Here is a 14,042-nt window from a genome sequence, read left to right on the forward strand (position 1 = left end):
TGGTGGTTATATATTACGGAGTTGTATTATTATTCACTATTGAGTTTTAATATTGTTCATTATATGTGATACTAAGTTTTAACTTTAATAGGAATTCTTTCTATGTGGTAGTAAGTTACTCATATATATATATATATATTGTCAAGCTCATATATCTTATCATATGCAATATATTGTAGTAAATTAATATAACTAAAAAATTGTGGTGTGTTTAATTTTCTTTCACTAATTACTACATATTTTCTAAAGACAGGGTGTTTGTCAGGTCGCTACATAATCAACTTAAATCACTCTAACCCACCATGTCATGCATTTTATTCCAGTTTTTTGTGATAAAATAATAGAGAATTGACTAAATAAACATCCTCTAAAGTTTCAATAAAAAATTTCAAGTTTTTCTCACAATTTTCTTGATTTTTATTCAATTTTTATCGATATCGATATTTTGTCGATATTTCCATCGATATATCCGTATTTTTAGACCACCGATATTTCCGAAACTCTCGATATTATAGACCTTGATCATAACTCATCTCAAAATCAAATACTCAACCCACCCACCCACACTACCCAAAGTCAGACTGACAGCCCACTCAGTTTTAAACCCGCCCCTCAGCCCACTTAGTTTGGTTTGGTGGGATATACAAGTAGCCCACAAAAGCACACACACAGATAGAATCATTGCATATAGCTGAAGGTATGTACAATACGAGACAATTTGAAAGCGGAATTGTGGCGGAAAAGATGGAACTCATGGAATGCGACAAATCTAGAATAAGGTTGGGGAGGCAATCCTCACTTTTCAAAAATTCCCCCACAAAATATATGTACTTTATATACAAACGATATTTTGCTTTAATGTACTCTAAACAACAGAAGGGATAATTCGAATTCGGGTGCCGATTGAAGAACACATCCACTATAATCAACTTAATTAAGTCCATATTTGCTATTCATTAAGAGTTATTCATGCCAAAAATCATATGAATAAAAAGTTATTTGAAAATCTATAATATGCAAAAGAAAATGCACTTCATTACATAACACTAAATGAGAATGTGGGATAGTTAAATGACCAAACAATGTCCGATTAATACGGTTTTTTGTATAAATAATCTTTGAAAGAAAACCTTAAAATTACACAATTTGGATGATTGATTTACCTTACATAATTATAATATTATCATTTAAAAGAAAACAAAGACATTCTTTACTACAGAAAGCGTTTTACTATGTTTTGAAATGAAGAATATTAAACAAGAGGTAAGTCGATGACATAACAGTGATTTGTCGCTATATTTGGGCACGATAGAATTATTTGTCTCTAATGTTTTTAATTGCAGAAAACAACAAACCATAGGTCACGGATACACAGAGAGTTCAACACAACTCCAAGCATCCATAAATACAGGGCAACAACTAGCAAACAAGGCACAAGTAATTATTTTAAATAACACGGTGGATTGGTTTAGAAGAGACAGGCCTGTTAATTAGTGGAATAATTAAGCATATTAATATCAGTTGAGTGTGTAGCAGAGCTGAGGGCGGCGGTTGGGTTGGGTGACTGTCCGAATTTATTTATGCCCTTCAAATCAAAATTAATAATGATAATTTGTAATTAATTTCGTTTTAATTAATAAATATAATGAAGCAATGTGGGTTTTGTCCCATCTTTAAGTGCTATTGCAAGTTGCAAGGGAAATTTCGTCTGGTAGTAGGAACGCGCGAAAAAACAGAAGGGAAAAAGGAAAAAGGCTTGTATAATGTTGTGTTGGCTTGCATGGCTGCCCGCCTAAGAAAAAGAAAGCCACTGTATATCTTAATGGAAGATGCAGACGTAGTCCAATGTACATTGGGGCTTTCGACAATCGTCTGGTTTGTGTTGGGTCCCACCTCATTCCATCGGTTTCAGTGCAAGACTGAACCCGGATGAGGAGAGAGCCATGGCCATCCTCCTCCTCCTACACTGTGCAATTTCCGAATTTTGGGTTTCCGGCTTCCCAATTTCCGATCATCATACTCTACTATTCTCTCACGTGAGGCCTGCTGTGCTCTACTCTGTGACAAGGTCCTTTTCATTTCGTTTTATTTATTTAATATTTCCACACCCAAAAAAAAAAAAAAACACTTTAATCACTTCAAAATTTGACAAACCCTTTCCCATTTATGGACAGCCACTAAGACCCTCCTTCCTCAGCATCACACCAGCAAGGCCATTTTAAGTTTGTTCACCCAAAATAACAAACAAATCTTCTTTAATTAATTAAAAATATCTTATATCTGTAAAGTAAGTGGTAAGTTTGCGTTAAGTCTCAATCCCTGATTTAACTCCCCAAATCAGTACTATTTAATTAATTAATTCGTTAACTACCGAACCACCACTACTGAAATAAGTCGACTCACTCGACCCCAAGTCCAAATCTGGACCAGCATTCACTTTCCTTCTGTGCTATTATTCATTCGTCTTCCCCGCTAATCTCGCCTTCCAATCTCCGCCTTTTCTTCTTTCTTTCTCTTTTTTTTTTTTTACCTCCAATTTCATCAGTGTCAATCAGTCATGTCCTAAACACTCATCCCACTCCCTCCAAAAAACAGAAAAAAGAAAAAAAGAAAAGAAAAGAATGAGCCTCGTCTTCTTCCTCCTGTCCCTCTCTCTCTTCATCTCCTCCTCCTCCTCTGCCTCACCTTATCCCTACGGTAACAACCTCCACCCTCCACACTCCACAACCATTACGCGCATTCTCTCTCTCTCTCTCTCTGACCAACTACTTTAACCAACTCTGTAACTGTCACTAACTCTACTTCTTCTTTCTTTCACAGGAGGACTCTCCTACCACATAGACTGCGGTGGCCCCACCGACTCCGTCGACCCATTCAACACCGCGTGGCTCTCCGACCGCTTCTTCACCGGCGGCGCCACCTCGGTCGTCTCCGAGCCCCTCCAGTTCCGCCACCCCCAGGAGAAGACCCTCCGCTACTTCCCCCTCTCCGCCGGCAAGAAGAATTGCTACATCATCCCCAATTTGCCCTCCGGCCGCTACTACATCCGCACCTTCACCGTCTACGACAACTACGACGGCAAGTCCCACTCCCCCTCCTTCGACGTCTCCGTCGAGGGCACTTTGGTCTTTTCCTGGCGCTCCCCTTGGCCCGAGGACCTCGCCCGCACCGGCGCCTACTCCGATCTCTTCGCATTCGTCTCCGACTCCGAGGCCGATGTCTGCTTCTACAGCATTGCCACCGACCCTCCCGTCATCGGATCTCTCCAGCTCATCCGGGTCGACCCTGCCTCCTACGACGCCGTTTCTATCGGCCAAAACTACGTTCTCGTCAACTACGGCCGCTTCACCTGCGGCTCCGATCAGTTCGGCCCCGGCTTCAGCAACGACACCGATCTCTTCGGCCGCTCCTGGCAAAACGACAAGGACGTCCGATCCACCGACGACGATTCCACGGTCCGATCGCTGTCCACAAGAAACACCATTGCCAACACGGACCAGAGCCCTAACTATTTCCCGATGAAATTGTACCAGACGGCGACGTTGGTCGACGGCAAAGGACTGGTGTACGAATTGCAGGTGGACGCGAAGCTCGATTACTTGTTGTGGTTCCATTTCGCAGAGATCGATTCGAGCGTGACCAAGTCGGGGCAGAGAGTGTTCGATATACTCATCAATGGCAAGAATGTTAATCGAATTGACATATTCAAGGAGGTCGGGAACTTCGCGGCTTATTCATGGAGATACACTGTCAAGAATTTGAGCAGCATTGTGCTGAGCGTGAAGCTTCAGAGTGTGGCGGGTGCGGCGTTGATCAGTGGGCTTGAGAACTACGCTCTGGTTCCGGCTGATGTTGCGACGGTTCCAGAACAAGGTATAATTAATCCCAATTTATTATTTAATTGTTTGATTAATGATAAAAGCCTTGAAGGATTATGATTGGTTTGCAGTGGTTGCTATGAGAGCATTGAAGGATTCACTTCGCATTCCTGATAGAATGGGGTGGAATGGTGATCCTTGTGCTCCTACGAATTGGGATGCTTGGGAGGGAGTTACATGCCATCTGAATAAGAATGAAACTGCCCTCGTCATATCTCGAATGTAAGAAATATATTCTCTTAATCTTTGTTTTCTTTTCAATTTCAAACCTTAACCCGCAGATGCAAATCACTGGCCAATGCATTACACATTCAAGTAATTATATCACGTATTTCAGTGATCTTGGAAGTCAAGGCTTGAAAGGGTTTATCAGTGACCAGATTAGTCTCTTGTCAAACTTGGCAAGCCTGTAAGTATCAACTGCAAAACTACTTTTTGGTGGATATCCTTTATAGCTTCAGCTTATACTGTTTCTGTTTTTTAAATATAAATATACAGGAACTTAAGCTCTAATTCTTTGGGGGGCACATTACCATCTGGTCTAGGCCAAAAATCTCTCAACACGCTGTAAGTCCCACTCATGTTGCTGCCATGTCAGTAGAAATACTTATTGATCTTTGTTGTGAAAGATAAATTCTATTTTGATGTTCTTGTGTAACTGAAAACTGTTCCTTAAGGGAACATCTCCTGGCTGAGCATCTATTTTGATTCAGTTGAGCATAATCTTACTTTTATTGTTTTCTTATATCCCTGCCCTGTGTGACTTGAAAAAACTGTATTCCATTGTTCGTATGCATTATTTTTCTATTTTACAATTCAAGAGGTAACTAGGATTGTGTTTTTCTTCTGCTTCACTGATGAAACAAGTTTACCAAGCAGTTTGGAATCCTTTCTTCAAAAGCATTTTTCTTGGCCCCTTTCTTACTCTTCTTCTAAATAACATTTCTCTGTCATCAATTCACTTAGGAGTTGCATCTGTTTGAAGATTATAATATTTGTTTTGGTTGTCATATCAGTTTCGATGTGTATATTTATTATTAGCCTTCTTCATGGTAGCTTCAGTGTGATAAACAAACCTGCAAAATCTTCTGCTGAACTCTTTTCTGGAAAAGTTCCTCCTTTTCCTTTCTCACAAAAACTCTGTTATATTTAAGTTTTGCAGAGTGATAGCACGCCTGTTAATTTCGTATGCTAACATTTTCTGATGTTTGCTTTTATTTTTCTAGTCGTTTATGTGCTTCTGAGTTATTATTTATTTTTAGTACACTGCTATTTTGTAGGGATTTGTCAGACAATCAATTTTCCGGGTCTATACCACAGAGTTTAGCCACTTCAAATCTTCAGCTTGTGTAAGTAGTTTCCTTGTATATTTGTGTCCATCATTTGGTGATAATGGAGCTTTGTTCCATTGTGCTTTTCGCAATCAATAGGCATTCTTCTACTGAAATGTTACCAACACTCAAGCCAAGTATGTTAAATATATGTTGTTGAGTAAAACACACTACACTCCACACAGTAAGTTCTTGTTAATCTGCGAGGGACAAATGCATTAGTTTGGAAAGGTGTCAATACTTTCTTACTAGCCTTGTCTATTGCGGATGTTTTATAGGAATTTTTACTTAAACTAATATTTTATCATTCATATATAAAGTAGGTAATTTCCATTAACTAACAATGTGAAAGAAGCATTGTCTGGATTAGCCCGACGCTTTCCATGTGTATATTTCTATATTGTTAATGCACATTCTCTGTTCACAGGCTAATGAATAATAACTTATTGGAAGGCCAAGTACCAGAGGAGTTGTATTCGATTGGTGTGCATGGTGGATCTATTGAGTATGTCGTAATTTAATTTTATATTATTAGTTTCTCCTTTTGACATATTATTTCAAATTTTGATGAAGCTCTAAGTTCTCTCTATACTTGTGTGTATGCTTGTTGGTTTGGTAAGGGTTAAAATGTAATATGTATGTATATATTGTTTTACCAGTAAACTTATATGAAACCTGCTGTATTATTTTGAAAAAGACACTGAATAGTGTCCAAATTTTTTGGTATTGGTATTCAAACATTTTTGGTTCCTGTGGCTGTACTTCAAAACATGGGCTATAGCCTGGCCATTCTATTTTATTTTGTTGGCCATTGGGTTGGCTGGCCTTGGGGGTTCAGATTTGTAATCTATTAGGAGATGAACCAAAGACCTCTTTCTTGAAAGAGGGATGATGAGTTGTGTTACAAACCTTGTCTAGGAGTTACATCAGTTCGCAAGAACCTAGTAATGTTTATCACATGCGTTGCATTTACTTTCTTTATTTCTGTTGGTTAAGATTAATCTTGAATGTAGGTTTTTGTTGCATGTTTAACCAATGAGCTACTGTGTTTCTTTGACAGTCTCTACGGTAACAAAGGTTTATGTGGGGTACCATCTTTGCCTGATTGCCCTCTATTTTGGGAAAATGGTGGCTTATCTAAGAAGGGTAAAATTGCAATAGCCGTATCATGTGTTTTTGGTTTCTGTCTGCTGCTGTTGGTGTTATACATAATCTGCATCCGAAGGCGTAGGAATGATTATGACTTTGGCCTACCTCAAGACTTAATGTGTGAGTATGAAATAAGTTCAATCTTATTTAGATTTTGTTATTTAGTTGCATTCTTAAACTATTTTAGCATTTGGTTTCCTTGTAACAGCCAGAAATACTTTTTTATTCGTGTGGGAATTCTTAGACATTATTGGCTAATCAGATAGTTGGATATAATGCTTTAATTTTTTGAAATTCTTCTACTGACAGGTTCTTTCTTTTGTTTCGTTTTTCTTTAAATTAATGGCTTTTCTTCCAGCATTTGCTGCTAAGAGAAACAGATATCAGAGACAGAAGTCCTTGATGCTTCTTGAAATGGAGAGCCAACATGCCAAGGCATTAACACCTTTTACTCCCCGGTAACGAAGTGTTTTCTCGAAGAAGAAAGTAGCAAACTTAACACTCACTTACCAAGAAGACGTACAATGAGGAACTTGATAGTGTTTTGTACAAAGTTCTCGATTATGATGTGGACAGCAGCACCCCTGCTTCTGAAGTCGGCTTCATGGTATTTGCATTTTGGAACAATTGTTCAGGCATGAAGTCTTCCCGAAGCCAGTCCGCAGAATACGATGGATCAAAAATTTTGACTGACGAAACGAAATGCATAAGGCCCCAGCCATCTTATACCAAAGTCTCAGCATTTGTTGGATATATTGATGTAAATTTATAGTTGAGTGCATGAAATGGAACTCACAATTCTACCAACTGGTCGCTGTTTCATTGTTACTGATTTCTGGTCTAATTTTCCCCTCCCACACTAAATCTACATGCACTGACTGATCTTTAGTCAGATTAGTATTTGCCTGCAGAAATGTGTAATTTTTGTAGTGGATTTTCATAACGCTGATTTAAGCAACTGGCATGCTTGTTCTTTCTGATGAATAATTGAGGTAAACACCTGAAAATATAGTCTTCCTTTTTTCTTATTTTTCACTAAGATGCGCTTTTCTACCGTTTGTTATTATCTGCTGCGGTTGTGAACTGAGTTTCAACCTTGATACAATTAGCAGTGTCTTATGGTGGATTTTCCTCTAGTACAGTTCCAATCCAATTATCCACGGGAGGAAAAAGTTTTCATGTGCGCCTAATAATGAGAAAGTAAGAGCTCAACTATTTTTGTTTATTAGGGACATAAAATATTGTTGCTTAGCGTGATAGAATTTTCACCTGTGTTTGGTAGAAAAAGTTATAAATAAATAAAATTTAATCATTATAATAATTTATAAAATTGAAAAAAATAAGTATCCAATCATATATTTTTAATCAACATACAAAGCAGCAGGTAATGGAATTCTTAACCTGATGACCTCCCAAAGTGTGAGATTAGATTAGCTGCCATTTTGACAAAGATATTGCAAAAGTCATCATTTCATCACTGGAAACCACAAATTAAAACTTGCAAATTACAAATTAGGCAGCCCGTTTGGAAGAGAGAGAGAGACCCGGGCGCTGTAAAACAAGGACCACATGACCTGATCTCATCTCTCTCTACAGCTAGCTCATTCTTCATGTCAACGTTCCAAATTTGAATGGATATTTCTTTAGACTTTGATTTAGAATAGCAGCAAAACCAGCAACCAAAACTAACACAAATGATATTTATCTTCTCATCCAGAGACCTATAGTGTTTGAATAAAAAGGAATCTCTCATGCTTTCACACATGACTTGTTGCAAATTGTCAAAAATTAAAGTTAATTAATTGAGCTGATCACGATTATCAACTCGCTGGGATAGGATTAATTGCTATTAAACAAGTCCTTAAACATTGCATGCAGTCCTTAAATTATGCTTATCAACAATAATCCACGTTGGCCTGTCTCTTTCAGTTTGAGCGGACTTTGAGTCATGGGTCTTTGCTTCTTGGACTGCTTCTCTGCTTGTTCAAAAGAATATGATGCATCATCATGTCATGTCTTCAAATAATCTCAATTTCCAATCATTAATTAATACAACTATTCAAGTACTAATAAGACCAAATGACTTTGATTATGGTTAATTGCGCCACGATCAGTTTGATGGTTAAGCAAACACTTATCACTTAATATCTGATTAGGCCAATTCAATTCATCAGAATGAAGTGAGAAAACCCAAGTTTCTCTATCAAGCAACACTAACCATGTGTTAATTATTTGCACTTCACTTATCTTTAATTAGTAGGGTTTGCAATTTGCAGCCTACGACTTTGTCAACAAGCAGACTTGGGAGGGAGGGAGAGAGAGAGAGAGAGAGAGAGAGAGAGAGAGAGAGATCAAGTGGCCCAACTTGGTCAGGTCAGGTTTGATTGAAAAAAAATGATCAAATGGGATGGTGGTGGCGGTGGTGGTGGTGGCATCAACCTAACAAAATGTATGGTTTACAAATTCCCAAGAATAAGTATTAAAGTAGAGAAGAAGAGAGCTGCGTTGAGCTTTTGACTTTGGACAACATACCATCAAAACAAACAAATTCATCAAATGAAACCCCAAGTTTGAGTTGACTCTCCTTTTTATACAAGGTTTGGCGACGACTTTGAGACGTACAACTTAAATTAAAGACTTGAATTGGTTTTTGGTTTTGCATTATTATTTTCTTTATTCTTGTTGTTTTTGAGTGTGATATTTCCACGTCCAAGCACCCTTCTGGATCAGAGTCAGATATTATCTTTTGACTGTGAATTAATAAATTTATTAATTAGACATTTAAATTCGATTATTAATTCAAAACCAAAGTAAACCCTTGTGAATTAATTATTAATTCCCAATTACAAATTACAATGAATGAACGAAAGAAAGAAAGAAAAAATCTATTTAAAATTCCATGATATTTTAAGATGAGTTTTACTCCACTGGTTAACCCCCTGATTAGACCGATTCACCACATACCTTAACTTCCAATTCAAAACAGTAATTAGTGTTCCCTTAATTAGTAATCCACGAAATTAAGAAAATAGTTTGGCATACGACTTGTTGACTTGCTTGCTTGACCTCGTATTTTGTGTATTATATTTTCTTAATGACTTGGTTACTGTCTCATCTCACTCATCCACCCACATAATTTGGCAAGTGTGTGTTTATAAATTATAAAAATAAAAATATTGGCAGGTAGTGGTGGCATGGCATGGGGGGGGGGGTGATGACGTTGCATTGAGTGAGAAAGGTAAATGCTTATCTGCAACAGAAGAAAACAAAACACAATCAGAATCGCTTCCTATTTGTTTTGTTTTGTTTTGTTGCCATATATTTTGGCAAATGGAAATTGGTAGCCAGCCAACCACAAACCCCAACCCAAGTGGCAAGGCTTAATTTGACTATGAGGCTTAACTTCATGCGTGCCATGTCGGCAACATAAATAACCTCACATTAGTCCATTACTAATAATATACTGGGACCCACTTGCATTTGGGGAAAGCTTTGCCTCACTGTTGTTATATTTTCCATCTAAGTGTCGTTAGTTGCTGATTTAACCCTAAGAAAATATGTTCTTCATTTTTCTTTTTCCTCTTGCAATACAAGGGGTTTAGTCGGAATATGAATAGAAACTCTTGAGAGTTTTGTTAGAGATAAGTAAGTCACGCATGTAATACACGTTTACGATTGACGGCCAATTCACGCATAATTAATATAAAGAATCCATCATGTCAAAATAAAACTATATTAAGTCGACATTTAAATGCAAATGATTCTGTGATTGAGAGAATTTGAGAGCGGACAATCATTAAAGCATGAAGAAAGAAAGAAAAAAAGCCAAAAAGCCCAAAATATCATTCAAATTCAGTTGATCAAGTCAAAATCAGTGAGACCCCATTGCTTCAATTTGTGGGTCAAAAGACTTGAAACAGTGCAGGTGTATCTAGAAGCGAATAATATTCTCAGTTATTATTTTTTTCTACACTATCTCTCTAGGTCTAGCAATGTGACTGGTGTGAAGTGTGGGTATGGAAAGAACACTGTCAAGGAAGACTTTGTGAGGCATGGCCTCTCAGCCAATGGGATGAGTTATGTGGCACACAGGGGACAGTGGGGCCCAAACCCAAGGACCAATGGTTGTATTGTATTTGCTTTTGTTTGAGTCAACAAAAGCAACTTCTAGTTACATATGATATGACCCTACTTCTTTACAGCCTAGTTGCTCACCTAATGTAAACCTCATTATTGGTCCTCGCTTGCAAACAATGTGGCTGCCTACTTGCCTACTTATCATTTTCGTTTCGTTTACTTCAAAACCAATTTATATAGAATCTTCTACACTCCAATGTGTATATATATATATAAGCTTCTTTGACCAACTTCCATTTTTTCTCACTAGGGTTTAGCTGGACTTATGCGTTGATTTCCTGCAGTGTTTTATTTAATCTCTCTCTTCCGGTTTTGATGCTAATTAACCTCACTCTTAGTTTGAATTTTAATGCCCTAAGACTAGTTTATAAAAGATAAACTACTAATTAACTAAGTCAGGAATTATGTTTAGTCGTGTTCGTTAAGTAACATATAATTCTCGCTTATAATTTTCAAATAACATATTCTCAAATTTACTATTTTAGTCAACAGATCTAAACCACATCAAATTTAAGTTAAAAACTTTGCAATGGATTAATACATTACACAGTCTCAGTACGAAGTAGGGTTTGAGTGGTGATATACGATCACGTGGTTTTGACCCGAAAGGGGTGGGTCATTGTCCACGTCGGTAGAGGATCGGGCAACGGTCAAGGATCTCATGATATCACTCGGTTTTAGTTATTTCCTTTTTTTCTCTAATGTTGTGATAATTAATTTTAATTGGCCCCTAGTTATATTATTATATTCTTTGTATTTGTGGGTGGAGTGTTGCTTGCGTGTGAACAGACAACAGATGGAAAGAAACAAGTTGGACGATAAGAAACAAACAACAAATGGCAAAGCAAATAATGCGTGTTCTTGACGTGGCGGAAAAATTCCACCCCCCAAGAAAATTAATATTTGGAAATATCATTTTCCCCATGTTTGTCCCATAACCATTTCTTTTTTCTTTTTCTTTTTTTAATTGAAGAAAATATTTACTTCCGCGTTTCTTTTCGCACAACTGGTGCAAATTGCCAAAAATAAAATAGGCCCGGGGTTTTCACCTGTTCTTGGGGACCAGTGGTCCAGCTCCACCTTGCATCTGGCAACTGGCAAGCCTTGTCAATAATGTCACTCTTAAAACACCTCCCCTTGATGAGTTTTGCATTATTTTGTATTTTCATGTGTTAATTAAGGACACTAATGCACCATTAGTGACTGAAAATATGAGATAAAAATTGACATGTTATGCCATTCTTTCATGCAAGTTGGTTAGGACAATGAACTTACTTCTTTGTATTCAGTAGAGTGGGGCATCAAAATCGGAATACCGAAATTGTCCCGAAATCGTGTCAATCTTGTGCCATCCCATTTAGTGTTGAAGTGTAAATGGGATGATACCGTGTCATCCCGTTACTGTTTGGCACGACACCGATTCCAAATTTGTGATCACATTTGGTGCCATACCGTACCGAACAATACCAGGTAAATAATAAACCCCAATTTCAAATTCCTCCTCTCCCACGAATATTTCGACTCTTCCAACTTTGTTTCCTCCGTCTCCCTTCTCTTCTCATTTCCTTCCCTCTATTCTTCTCTCTCTCTCTCTCTCTCTCTCTCTCTCCGAAGTGTATAAAATCGGTGGAAAATGAAAGCCCCAAAGTCTCTTTGAGTTTTTGTGTAGAAAAATCAGGGGTCGAAGCTCGTATTCTTGGTTGGTATTGAATCAAGACTTGATTGTTTGTTTTCTTGTATTAGGCTTGATTTGTGAAAGCCAATGTGAATGTATTCAATGTATCATATAATTTGGCAGGTCTTAAACAAGACTCTTGAATCTTGATTGTTTGTAAATTTTGTATCAGGCTTGATTTATAAAAATGGCAAAATTTCTAAATTTTTGCAGGATATTTTACGGTATCAACATTGATACCAAATCATACCAGTCCCATTTGGGTCCAGTATGGTATTAAATTAATTTGGAATATTGATTGCATTATTGTAACTTGTTGTTGCCTTAAATGTACTATATATCTCTATTTGTATACTTACTTGAAGTGTATAATGAATCTTTCCATGACCGAAAAAGAAAAGCTGATGACACAATACAAATCCTTTTTATCCTCTTCCAACCAATCAAAAACAAACATCACCAAATTCCTCTCGGCATGTCGACTTTTTTTCCATTATAAAACCGCACAAGATGAGATCATCAGATTCATCACTACCTGAAAAACCATAAAGCTGTGTGAAAATTAAAATAAAAGTCAAGCTTCTAAGTGTTATGTATAAGCTTATCTTTGTCATAATGTTTCTATTGGCCGTTTTAAAAGTTCCCTTCAATTTTATTCTCTTCAAGCATCCAAATCAAAAATATTCCCGCATATTTTATTTTCTTCACAAAAATAAAGTAGAGACGTGGAATGTGTTGGCATAGTGATCCTCAGTCATCAACGATTGAAAATGCCCTGGAGAGGAGGCTTGGAAACAGCCGACGCAAAACGTTAATTATGTAAATCTGTACAGATAATCGCAAAAACTTTTTACCTTAATTATTATATTAATATAAACTATAAGAAAGAGATAAACGCATGCTTTTGCTTTGGATATCATCAATATATGAATGCACTAACCAGATTGGGATTGGTGACTTGTGAAAAAGGTTCCCCGTCACCAGCCCCACTATATATAGTAATTTTCAATTAAATAAACGTTTATGTTGGCAAATTTGCGATAAGAGCGCATGCCACGTGGTTGATAGAAAAGAGTTGATTCTTTTGCACAGCTTTTAATTTGTTTATTGAGAAACAGGTGGAAAAGGTTAAGCACCTGAACAATGTCTTATTTGATCGGGGATTAATTGAGGATTAAATATTAATCGAACGTTTATCCAGAGGTGAAAAGGATAGGCTTAGGCATGGCATGGTGAGGAGGCTAACCACCTATCTTACTTAAGAGATAGATGATGATTAAAGAGAGGAATTTGCAGAGATCTAAATATATATAACATTTGGGTTATCAGATTAGGTTTTGAAGAGAGAGATTCAGACCAGTGAGGAGAGAGCTTGGTTGGTGGGATCAAAAAATTATTCCAAGAAGATAATATACTTAACTCTACTGTACTCTTAATCATCTAATTATGGAAAAAAAAAAATCACAAAAGATGAAGATATGTGATGCACGTTTTTCACTATTTGTTTATTTTGTGTCGGCCTTTGGATATATATTTTGATGCATATGTTTATTTTCTTGGATTTGAAAGGAACTGACGTGACATACACAACCAATCAATGTGGCAATCTTTCTAATGAGGGATGACCTAATCGCTCAGCAAATTAATGGAAAATGCAAAACAACATGCTTTCTTCTAGATAAGCAAATATTTGGCCCTACCATACCAATGTAATTTCAGAATGAAAAAGATTAGTATTAATAAATCATTTACTCAGAAATCTTAAACCTAGTTCGTGCGAAAAAATATATAATTATCAATCGCAAATACTAGGGTTTATTTTGGTATATTTAAATTATACAAGTGTATATTATGTGGTACAAGCAAGTTTAT

General features: G+C 37.0%; 1 protein-coding gene across 1 annotated transcript; it reads left to right on the top strand.

Moving 5' to 3' along the window:
- The first annotated feature begins 2,371 nt into the window (after window positions 1–2,371).
- LOC117616150 (receptor-like protein 4) lies at window positions 2,372–7,365 on the top strand. The gene is made up of 9 exons (XM_034345375.1): window positions 2,372–2,697; window positions 2,821–3,873; window positions 3,950–4,100; window positions 4,216–4,287; window positions 4,377–4,445; window positions 5,159–5,227; window positions 5,637–5,714; window positions 6,270–6,478; window positions 6,717–7,365. The coding sequence occupies exons 1-9, from the start codon at window positions 2,622–2,624 to the stop codon at window positions 6,818–6,820; spliced, it is 1,881 nt and encodes a 626-aa protein (XP_034201266.1). The 5' UTR covers window positions 2,372–2,621; the 3' UTR covers window positions 6,821–7,365.
- Window positions 7,366–14,042: the final 6,677 nt, after the last annotated feature.

This window comes from Prunus dulcis, chromosome 1 (genome assembly GCF_902201215.1).
Source record: "Prunus dulcis chromosome 1, ALMONDv2, whole genome shotgun sequence".
In the NCBI taxonomy this organism is placed as follows: domain Eukaryota; kingdom Viridiplantae; phylum Streptophyta; class Magnoliopsida; order Rosales; family Rosaceae; genus Prunus; species Prunus dulcis.